Genomic DNA, 11,398 nt, shown 5'->3' on the forward strand with positions numbered 1-11,398 from the left:
CCAGCCAACTCTAGTTTATGTACCGGGCATGACGTTATGTGGTAGGGAATATCCTTTTTGTCAGTCTGGGTCGGCTGTCCTGGCAGTGGCCCCTCACAGTGTCTTGTGTACCTCCCCACTGGCAGAGCATGGGAAGCTTAAAAGTCCTTGACTTAGTATAAGCACTACAACTACTTAGCAACAACGAAAAACATCAGTGTGTTATCAACATTGTTCTCATACCAAATCCAAAACATGGCACTATACCACCTATTAGGAAGAAAATTAACCCTATCCCAGCCGAAACCAGGACACCAATGAACAAAATATTTCTGAACGTGTAGAAAAACATATAAGTTTCTTGAAAATATTCTCAGAAGTCAGATGTATTTATACAATGTGAATAAATATTTACAATTAAGGGCATTAGTTATTCACTGTCCTGAAATATATATAATTATTTGAATCTGTGAACATTAATGGTACAGCATTACAAATACTTTTACATTAATTAACTTTTAAATTTGTTTGGTTTAAACCTAATTAAACTAATTCAGAATTAAAATGGCTTTTCATGACTTTAGCTTAATTTGTATCTGAAATGAATTGAGCTGAACTGAATCATTCTAAATAGGTGTCAATATCTCCATACCAGGATTCAACACAATTTAAATAACCCAGATTTCCTGAATGTCCTTGTAAATCTGATTCTTGTATGTGTGCATGATGCTTACTTTCTACAGTGACTGCATAAATCAGAAGGTAATATGGTAGTAGGAACAATACCTGACAAAATTCAGAGGATTCAAGAATAGCTCCAAATTTTTGTTGCACACAACAAACAATAGCCCTGACTTTTGTAACCAGCCAGGCTACAGCTCATATTGCACTAGAAAATAATCTCACACACAGGAAGGTTGTTGGGGTAGTCCTGGCTGAGGGTGAATGTGTGGTTTCCCTTTGAGAACTAAGCTGGGAGTTACTAAGGGGTACTAACAGTGCACATTTCGCTTTTACACAGTGTTAAAACAAACCTAAGTTTCGCATAACTTGGGTTCTGTTCTATGCATAGCTAGTGCTAGTGGGTCATGTTGCTCTTTACTTTTGCCTGTAGCTTAACTGGAAGGCTCTGCTGAAGTTTTGCAAGCCACATGAAATTAGGTCCACATGAGCTATTACATCCATATGCTTCAGAAGCTACTATTAGATGCAGCTGAGAAGGTCTTCCTGGTTCACATGCACATGTGCTAATACAAAAAAATGCAGAAGACAGAAGCTGGACTTGGTGTAAATAGATGTAACTTTTTTAGATCAGTGAAATTTGTACTGTACCGAACTGTTTCTTAATACCTGCAGACCTGATTTTTGTCTTCTGTGAAATATGAACAGAGAATTCAACTTTAATTTGAACCACATTTTCAAGGTAGAACTTATTTGTATATTCTACAGTTGTATAGAACATTTGCCAACATAAAATGTATAGACAAACATGGGGAAATACCTTAATAGGACCTTCAAGTTCATATATGATTTATAGATGCAGATAAAACTAACTTACAGAAAAGCATGTCCTCTGTATTTGTACCACATTACAACTTGAGCCTGTGATGTCTCACATCTTTCTTTTTAGTTATGTATTTTGTTGACAGATGTATTTTACCAAATGTGTTCAAGTGTTAGAAAGTTTGTTTTGTTTATAAGGGACAACTTTCTGCATAGAAATTACTATGTCAAAGAAATGTTCAAACTGATTAGGTGGGTCAAATGAACGGAAAAAGTCAGTCTTGCAAGCTTTTCTAAATCACTGGTAAACTGATTCCTAAAACACAGAAGGGAGTTTGTTTGTCTGCTTTTATTTTTTTTGTTTTTGTTTTTAGAATGGGTAAAAAAGTAAAGAAGGAAGTAGAGCCTCCACCCAAGGATGTGGTAAGTTTATAAACTGCTATGTGCTATAAAATAAACATTACACAATTATAGGCCCAGCTCTACCATCCTTGCATAGTTCCTTACTCTCCTAGCTTACCCACATTATTCTAAAAATGTCTTTTAAAGATGATTCTGTTTCTGCTTTTCTTGGACAGCATACAAACCAGAGTGACTGGGCATGTGTAGTTCTTTGTGGAGACTGTTGTCTTTGGCAGGCTTTGCAAATAATAATGTATGAAACAATCCAGGCTTCTTTTTATTTTAAGAACAGTATTAGCTTTCCATTTGTAAAAATCAAAGGAGAAAGGAGAAGAGCGACCTGAAATCTGCCTGTCTTTTCAACTGTGGAGACATTCCCTTTCTTTAAGGATGAAAGGGTTAAGAGCCTAGACGGATCTGCAGTTTTTTACTGAATACAAAATTTTACAGATATTTTGAATGACAGTACTACATATTCTGGATCTTTTGCAAAGACATACAGTCCTTAGCAGCAGTTCAGGTTTTTGTGGTATCATTGGAAGTGCCACAGTGAGAAGTACAAGAGCTGAAGCCAAATATGGAATAATGGTGGTAATGTGACTTTTTTCCAAAAAGTGGAGATTAAGGGTCTGACACTAGCACACTTTTCAAGAGTTTCTATAAATTCACAAGGTACAAAGAGACCCCCCAAAAGATAGAGGCTCAAAATATAGGTATCTTTAAAGTTTAATTGGCTTATTCAAAAAGAAGTAGAGGAAATAAGACAGAAACATTGAAAAGAGTATAATAGAAACTCTGTGCCAGATAATAACTAAGTTAATGAAAATCAGGACCTCAATGAGTCCCACAGAGGAGCATGAAACTAAACGCAAAGTTCAGTAGATTGTTTTAAAACAGCAATGCATTTGTCTGTAAAGAGTGATGGTACTGCAAGAGCAAAAGGTCATAGAACAGTTGATCAGCAAAAACTACATCACAATTTCAATATTAAATCAGCATAAATAATTTTGACTAAGACAGTAATATCCAATATTTTCTAAATCACTGGTAAACTGATTCCTAAAACACAGAAGGGAGTTTGTTTGTCTGCTTTTATTTTTTGTTTGTTTGTTTTTAGAATGGGTAAAAAAGTAAAGAAGGAAGTAGAGCCTCCACTGCCACTCAGATGGCACTGAGGCATGGCAATTGATATCAGGTTTTGCCCAACTGTTCTATGGAAAGATGAATATTAATATTAAAAATGTAATTCATAAGCTCCAATGAGTAATAAAGGAGATTTGACATAAAACTTCAACATGAGAGGATAAATTGAGAGGATCTAAAGCCATTTCTGTATGGAATAACCTAGAAAACCAGTCCGAGACACAAAGAAAGTGTATGTGCATAAGACTAATTAAAACAGGCCTGAAGAATTAAAACTAATTACCTTTGCCGTCTAAGAAAAAAAATTGAAAGGCATGACAGTAGATTTAAGGCATACAGATGAGCTAACTCCCTCCGGAGTTAGTTACCTTTTCAGTAAATATCTAGAAAGTCACTAGAAGCAGCACCACAATTTCTAGATCCAAAAGACACCATTAGAGTTTCTGGAGAAAAGTATGGTACAGGCTACTAACTACTATAATAAACTGTGAATAATTTTAGAAAAGATATTCAACAACTGAAGAAATTAAACTTACAGAAAAGGTCAGCAAAACTAATAAAAAGGAAAGAATTGGAAAGAGTGAAGTCCGTATGCAGTTTTTGGCTTGGTTTTTATCCTTATTGTACTTCAAGCTAGCATATCTCTTCTAGCAGTCATATCGGGGAAAAAACCCTGAATGTTGCATAACAAAACAGTATTAAATATGAAAATAGATAATTGATTAGTTGTAGCCATCAACCAATAAAAATTTCTAGCTATGACAATATTGTTAATAGTGATCATGTAAAATCAAATCTCAAAACTTTATTTCACCTGGATATTTCAGATAGCAGGAAATTAGATGCAGACAAAATACAAGACCTATTAGCTATTGTATTCTGATGGATAACCTGCTTATGAAAAAGTGAAGTGCAAGGAAAGAAGCCTTGAGACAATGTGGACAGGCTTATAAAAGAGGACCTTTGCATGTGTGGAATGCTCAGAATATATGGTACTGCAGATGATGACTAATTTTTATACATTTCTAGGAACAGGTGGAAAATGCATCTCTTAGCCTAGCCACTGCTTATATGTTTCAGAAAGTATTCCTGAGGACTCTGTTTTCCCTGCGTTTCACAATTTGTCTTTTACTATTATCTGTTCTGAGAATTGGGCTTCTCTAGGAAAAATACTGCTTTGAGCTTCTATCTCTATATGGGTGACCTTAGACAGTAATTCAGGCAGATGAACTTTTCATGTATCTTCATTAATTTGGGTCTAGACAATAGTACAATTTGATCATCAACTAGGCCACAGAATTGAAAGGGAAGCCTAAGATTACCATTAGAGAAAATATTGAGGCATTATCACTGAAAGAAAGCTATAGATAAACCTATAGATACCTGAGTATTTTTGAAAATGGCTTCATTCACAACATTAATGATAAAATGGTGGAATATATGAAGTGGCACTGTCAAGTCCTGAAATTCAGTCTCCATAGAAACACCTTCTTTTGAGCAATTAATGCCTAAGTATTAATTTGACTTGACTTCAGGCTTTCGTAATATCCTTATAGACCAGCTGATGAAGTACAAGAGCGTGTCCAACGAAGGGCAATGAAGCTGGTGAGGGGTCTGGAGAACAAGTCTTATGAGGAATGGCTGAGGGAACTGGGGTTGTTTAGTCTGGAGAAGAGGAGGCTGAGGGGAGACCTTATTGCTCTCTACAACTACCTGAAAGGGGCTTGTGGCGACATGGGTGTTGGTCTCTTCTCCCAAGTAACTAGCAATAGAATGAGAGCAAATGGCCTCAAGTTGTGCCAGGGGAGGTTCAGACCGGATATTGGGAAAAATTTCTTTACTGAGGAAGTGGTCAAACATTGGAACAGGCTGCCCAGGGAGGTGGTGGAGTCACCGTCACTGAAAGTATTCGAAAAACGTGTGGACATGGCACTTCGGGACATGGTTTAGTGGTCATGGTGGTGTTGGGTTGATGGTTGGATTTGATGATCTTGAAGGTCTTTTCCAACCTTAATGATTCTGTGATTCTGTGACAAGATAAATAGACAGTGTAAATGAATTGAAAACTAGCTGAACTGCCAGACTCAAAGGGTTGTGATCAGCAGCGTGAGGTCCAACTGGAGGTCAGTCACTAGTGGTGTGCCCTGGGGGTTGATCCCAGGGCTGGTAACCTCTTCATTAGTGACCTGAGCGATGGGACAAAGTGCACCCTCAGCAAGTTTGCAGAAGATATGAAGTTCAGAGGAGTGATTGATAGACCAGATGGTTGTGCAGCCATTCAGAAGGATCTCAACAAACTGGAGAAATGTGAAAATGGGAATTTCGTTAAGTTCAATAAAGGGAAATGCCAAGTCTTGCACCTGGGGAAGGAATAACTAGTACAGACTGGGTGACAACGAGCTGGAAAGCAGCTTTACAGGAAAGGAGCTGGTGATTCTGGTGGACATGCACCAGCAAGTGCACTTGGGGCAAAGAAAGCTGACAAAATCCTGGGGTGCATTAAGCAGAGTGTTGCCAGCAATTTGAGGGAGGGGACTGTAGTCTTCCGCTCCATGTTAGTGGGTGAGACCACACCTGGAGTGCTGTGTCCAGTTCTGGTTCCTCAGTTCCAGAGAGACATGAACTGCCAAAGGCTTGGGGCATTTGTCATATGAGGAGAGACTGAGAGTTGGGACTGTTGAGTCTTGAGAGAAGGCTTGGAGGACTCTTGTCAATACCTGATAGGAGGGAGTAAGGAAGACAAGCCAAGCTCCTCTCAGTGGTGCCCAGTGAAACTATGAGAGGCAATGGGCACAAATTGAAACCCAGGAGTTTCCATTTAAACATACGAAAAAAATTCCTCTTTTACTGTAAGGATGGTGGAACAGGTGGCCCAGAGAGGTTATGGAGTCTCCATCTTTGGAGATACTCAAAATCAAACCGTGTACCGGCCCTGAGCTCTAGCTGACCCTGCTCTGAACAGGACAGTAGGACCAGATCACCTCCAGAGGTGCCTTCCAACATCAACTCTCTGTGATTCAGTGGAATATCTTAGCTTTATATTGTTAATGTAGGAGATCAGACAATGGCAGAACTGAAACAATTAACATGACCAGGTATGTATTAAATCTGTTTTTCTAGGTAAAGGAAAAGAGGTTAAGAATATCAGAGAGTGGTAATGCTTCTAAAAAGTCTACGGAAGGTACAGGGAGAAAGCAGACCTGTAATCAATTAATTTACATCTAAAGAATTTTATTTTTAAATGACAGCATGATAAAACAATAGAATAATAGCAGATAAATACACCCTTCAAAAGGTGGGATTTGCATCTAAATGGGAAAACAAAAAAACCCTTGCACTCACAAATGAAAAGTAAAAGCACAATGTCACAATGCAGCAAAATATTTTGGGAGAGAACTAGCAAGGGTACAAAAACTAGCAATAAAGGTTTTCCAAATTGACTAGAAGAAAGAAGCTTTTTGAAGGGATACTATTAGGTGATTAAAGTCATAAAAGAAAAGCAAAATGACTTATTTTTGTGTCAAAAGACAAAGCTATGTAGCAAATCACTAAAACAAATGTGAAGAAATTGCCCAAATATGAATAAATAGTATTTGTCCAGGTCTTGTTCTAAGTGAAAAATAACTAAAATCTGAAATTGTGGTACTGTTACTTATGGTATTTAATGTGTACCCTTTGTATGAGAGGAATGGAGGGTAGAAAATTTCATTTTCAAAAAGAAATAATAGTTACAGGCCAGAAAGTTTGTCTTCCATGCTGTGTTAATTGGAAGAAATAGTTACCAAAAAAAAAAAGATGTATGGATAAATATGATAATAATGGGGGAGAATCAATATTGCTTGTGTAGAGCAAAGTTTGATCTCTGAAATCTATTTGAATTCTTTAGAGGAGTCAGTGAGCAAGTGGATAATGGTGATCTGTTTGATACAGTTATTTAGCTTTTTCAAAAGTTTTTAGACCAGGCTCTTCACTCACATAAACACTAAAGGGTAAAAAGAAATTCCTCTCCTGGCAATAATGTCTGGTTATAAAATAGAAAGCAAAGGTACAAAAACAAATTACTGTTCAGGTTTTGTAATGGAGAGAGGTTGCCAGTGGGATGTCATGTGGTTTTATTCTGCAACCTGTGTCATCCAGTCTATTAGAATTAATGTGGATACTTTCATGAAAATGGCAGCCAGTTACTAAGTAGGCAAAAGTGAATAAATACAACATTTCAAATTCCAGAAATAAAAGACAAAACATCATGTCACTAGCAAATCCATTATACATGCACATGTTGAATGCCATTGACAGTTCTGGTGTTTCCATCTCAAAAAAGGTACAGCTGAACTATAGAAAAGTAGCAAGAAAGATAAGAAGAATAGTCACAGTGGCTTCTGTATTAGGAAAGATCAACAAGACTAGGTTTCTTCATCCTCAAAGGAAATAACTGTGAAGAGGAATATTATAGAAACTAACAGAATGATGAATATACAGAGAAGGTAAATGGGTGTTATTTATTTTGCTGTTTCTTATGATGAATGAACTGTGGAGGACAAATAAAATTATCAGGTGACAGTTTTAAAACAAAGAAAAGGCACAACTATTCATATGACTGCTAAACAGTCATACCTGTGGCTAAAATACAGATGACTTCAAACATTATTTAACAAGATTACTGGTGGAAGATTTTTCTTAGACTAAGAGGTAAAATCACTAGCTCACCAGTTCTCTAGGTTGCAGAGTGCTGGAGTCAGGGAGGGAATATAAGCAAAGTTTAATGGCCTGCTTGCCCACATCTGTTACAGGGCTTTGTCAGAGGCAGGATGCTGGGCTAGATGGGTCTTTGATTTGACTGGAAACGTATTTTGTATTACCTTCAATTTCAACTAGGTTAAGCTGACGGAAGCCCAAAAAAACCCAAATAATCTGCAGTTTCTAATGGCTTTGAAGTCAAATGTACACAAAAATCATGATGAAAAACATATCGGAGTTTTTGAACTATACCTTTCTTTTTCATTTAACTTGCCTTTTTCTTAATACAAACTGGAATGTTGGTTGCTTATAAACCAGTTAAATTTCTGTGTTTAATTCAAGGTTGTTTGTAACTTCAGGTGTATTATTCTAGCACATAATCTGTCCTGTATATGCCATTAAGGGAAGAGTCTGCAATGATGTATGAAGATTTAGGAGCAAGCCTTGTTTGTTTGTTTAAAAAAAAAAAAGGGGGGGGGGGGGAACTCGAGCTATGCTGGCATTATGATAAACCAAAATCTCATCCAGTTCTATGATAGTTTTGATGAACAATGATACTTCCCAACAAATCACTGATCTGCTCAAGCCTCTGACCTCTTAAACATTGATAAACGTTGATTTCAGTGACTCTTCATACTGTGTTTTCAGCACAAAACTGCTTATAATAAGAAAGTGCCTATTGAATATTTCAGACAGTGAATCTATTAGTGAATCTAATGTCTATACAAATGGGTAAGGATTAGATCAATTTCACTCTTCTCATGTGCCAACCTGTCATTAAATCCTAGGAATTAACATTGAATTGTAGTTTATATGATTACTTGTGAACATGAGAGGCAACGAAAAAAGAGCAACATAATAGTGTCTTTGGTATTAGATCAATGTAAATAAATAACTGAGATTTAAAACTCTTCTTTCATATTTCATTTCTTATTAAACTTCATCTGAGATCAATCTTTGTGTTTATTTTTCTATAGAGGACTAACAGCATTTACTAAAAATTACAGTTTTATCCCATCACCATGTAAGTATTTGGCCAGACTCAGGACATACGTCTTGTGCTTAAATCATAGCACTTACCTGGAGGATCATGTTCTGTCCACGCAAGGACACAAATATGCAGAAGTAGAGAAGTATGTAGGTGGCTAAAGGGACTTTAAGTCATCTCTTAATTCTTCTGTTTGCGTCTCATATGGAGAGAATGAAAAACTGTGTAGAATGAATGTTGCTGTGATAAGTTGAATTTTTTGCCTCCTTACAATTTGAAAATTCCCATAAAGAATTCCATCATTTTAGGCCCATCATTAAGATGTAACTTGGACCAGTGTGCCACTATTTGGTTTATTTCTTGTTGCTAAGTCATCATTAAGCAAAATGACTTATGGTACAGTAAGCTGATTATATTTTCTTTAAAAAAGGAGCTTTTTTCCATGGACTTGTCCCATGCTTCCACCTCTCGCAGAAAGCATGAAGTTGGACAGTGACTTCAGGTTTTCAGACCTGCTTGAAGCTAGGGAGACCAGTTAAGCACATTAGCCAGGCAATCTCTGAACTATTAATAAACTTGGATCTTGATCTTGCAGCCTGTTAAATTGTGTGATATGCCTCAGGGAGGTTGATGAAATTATTTAGATTAAAAACCTACAAAAACCATGAATTTAGAAATCTGGGTACAAGTATTATATTTTGCCTTATTTTTAAACAAGTTTGAGGGAGAAGAAAAAAGCCTCCTTTTTGTTCATTTTCCTTCTAGTACACTCATTACTGTTTTAAAGATTTGCTCCAAATAATTTCCTTGCTTGTCAACTGATTTGTATGTATCATCATGCCCTTGTTGTTCAGTAACATGTGCCTCTGATGTCGCTATTAGAGGGTTTTTAAATGAATTAGAACAAGTAATAGACATTTTCAAATATATATGGTATAAGTATGCATTGTAATAATATTTTAAACTATTTGTATTGCTATCTTAAATTATTAATAATTTTTAAGCAATTTGTATTGCTACCTTAAATGATTAATCTGCTGTATTTTAAAAATAAATCATTGATACTGAGAGGCTGCATGACTCCAGTATCTAGTAATTTCTGTATGTAACACAGATACTCTAGAGGCCTAAAGCATGAAGACAGAAGACAGTTTTTCCATTTTAAAAAATACCTTAAATCCAAATGAGCTTAAAACTTTTTAATGGGTAGAATTTTCAGAAATCCTTGAGTTTTGTTAAAGAATGAAAGGCTTTTTTAGAAGATTCCCTTTCGTCACGAAGAGTCTATTTAGAGGGTGAAAACTGCCAGATTTGTTGCAAGATTTCTTTCTGTATGACAGAGGTCAGAAATGGAAATTAACACTCTGTATAATTTCTAGCTAGATGAGGAGGGATTGTATCATGGAAATACTTCAGCTAGTACCAGATCATGGTGAGCTAGTGAACTGAGTTGATGAAGGCACAGGAAGGGTCCTTTTATTTTTTTAAAGCAACCAGCAAGTGTCCATGCCACAGAGTAACCAAATTCTCTTCCTTATATACCACCTAAGTTCATAGACTCTGTGCACAGCTACTCTAAAGAAACTTCTCGTGTTTGGTTCCAAAGCTGCAGGATGCTCTTACATGTGTAACAGAATTACATAGCTTGTTGTCTTCAAGAATTCCTAGATGTACAGTGGAGTGTCAGGGTTTTCCCAAAATCTTCTTACGGGGCATGACTATGTTTGGAAGTCACTTTTCTTTCTTACTTTTCAACAATGTCTCAAATTATTATTAAAATATTGGATTTCTCCAAGTAAATAATGACTCAAGTTAATATTTCTAATTTAGTATTTAGTATAAAACTAAATTTTTTTAAAATTAATTGTGGAGTCTACTGCAGCACACGGGAAGCCTCAGTGTAAATCAAACTATTCTTTCCTTTTTTTTGTTTGTAGTTTGATCCTTTGTTGATTGAAAGCAAAACAGCAGCAACAGTTGTGTTAATGCTTAGTTCTCCTGAAGAGGAAGTTTTGGCCAAAGCATGTGATGGTCTGTATAAATTTGCATCAAAAGGTTAGTTTTTTTGCAATGAGCTTTCCTTTGCATTGCTTAGATCTTGATAGTAGTTCCAATTTTTTAGCTTCCTAGCACTGAAATCTTCATCACAAAGGTCTCTGTCAAGGTTTTGAGGGTTTTCTGAAATATCTGTCAAACCTGTATTTGCAGTTATAAAGAAGTCTCGTGGTTTGTGAGAAGGAAATTTTTATAATTTTGTTGTAGAATTTTATTTTCTCTGTCTTACAGAGCTTGGTTCAGATACAACCTAGATCTTTTTTGTTATGAGCAGCAGATCTGCATCTGGGAAAGAATTGTATTTTTTATGTTACAGTTTGAAACTTCTGTACTAGTGTAGGTATTTCAAGGTTCTGTTTTTAATGGAAATTACTTTTTAGCCTGTTTCTGTTATTTTTGCATATATCTCTTGTGTCAGTAATTCTGTAACAGATGATTTATTGGAGACTGCTCAGCCTCCTTTATCAAGCTTATTTCTGTATGTGTTGGGAATCTAACAAGTCTCCAAGATCCCAAATCTTCCAAAGGTCTCTGTATTATCTATAACTAAGCATCATGTTCTGGGTACCCAGAAGACAACTGTATAACAAA

General features: G+C 36.2%; 1 protein-coding gene across 1 annotated transcript in view; it reads left to right on the forward strand.

Annotated features, from left to right (window-relative positions):
- The first annotated feature begins 1,475 nt into the window (after positions 1 to 1,475).
- ARMC3 (armadillo repeat containing 3) overlaps positions 1,476 to 11,398 on the forward strand; it is a 52,220-nt gene continuing 42,297 nt past the window's right edge. Inside the window, exons 1-2 of the mRNA XM_082014962.1 lie at positions 1,476 to 1,905; positions 10,690 to 10,807. Coding sequence (XP_081871088.1) covers positions 1,858 to 1,905; positions 10,690 to 10,807 — 166 coding nt within the window. The 5' untranslated portion in view covers positions 1,476 to 1,857. The remainder of the gene's footprint in view (positions 1,906 to 10,689; positions 10,808 to 11,398) is intronic.

This window comes from Phaethon aethereus (assembly GCF_964289735.1).
Source record: "Phaethon aethereus genome assembly, chromosome: 2".
Taxonomy (NCBI): Eukaryota; Metazoa; Chordata; class Aves; order Phaethontiformes; family Phaethontidae; genus Phaethon; species Phaethon aethereus.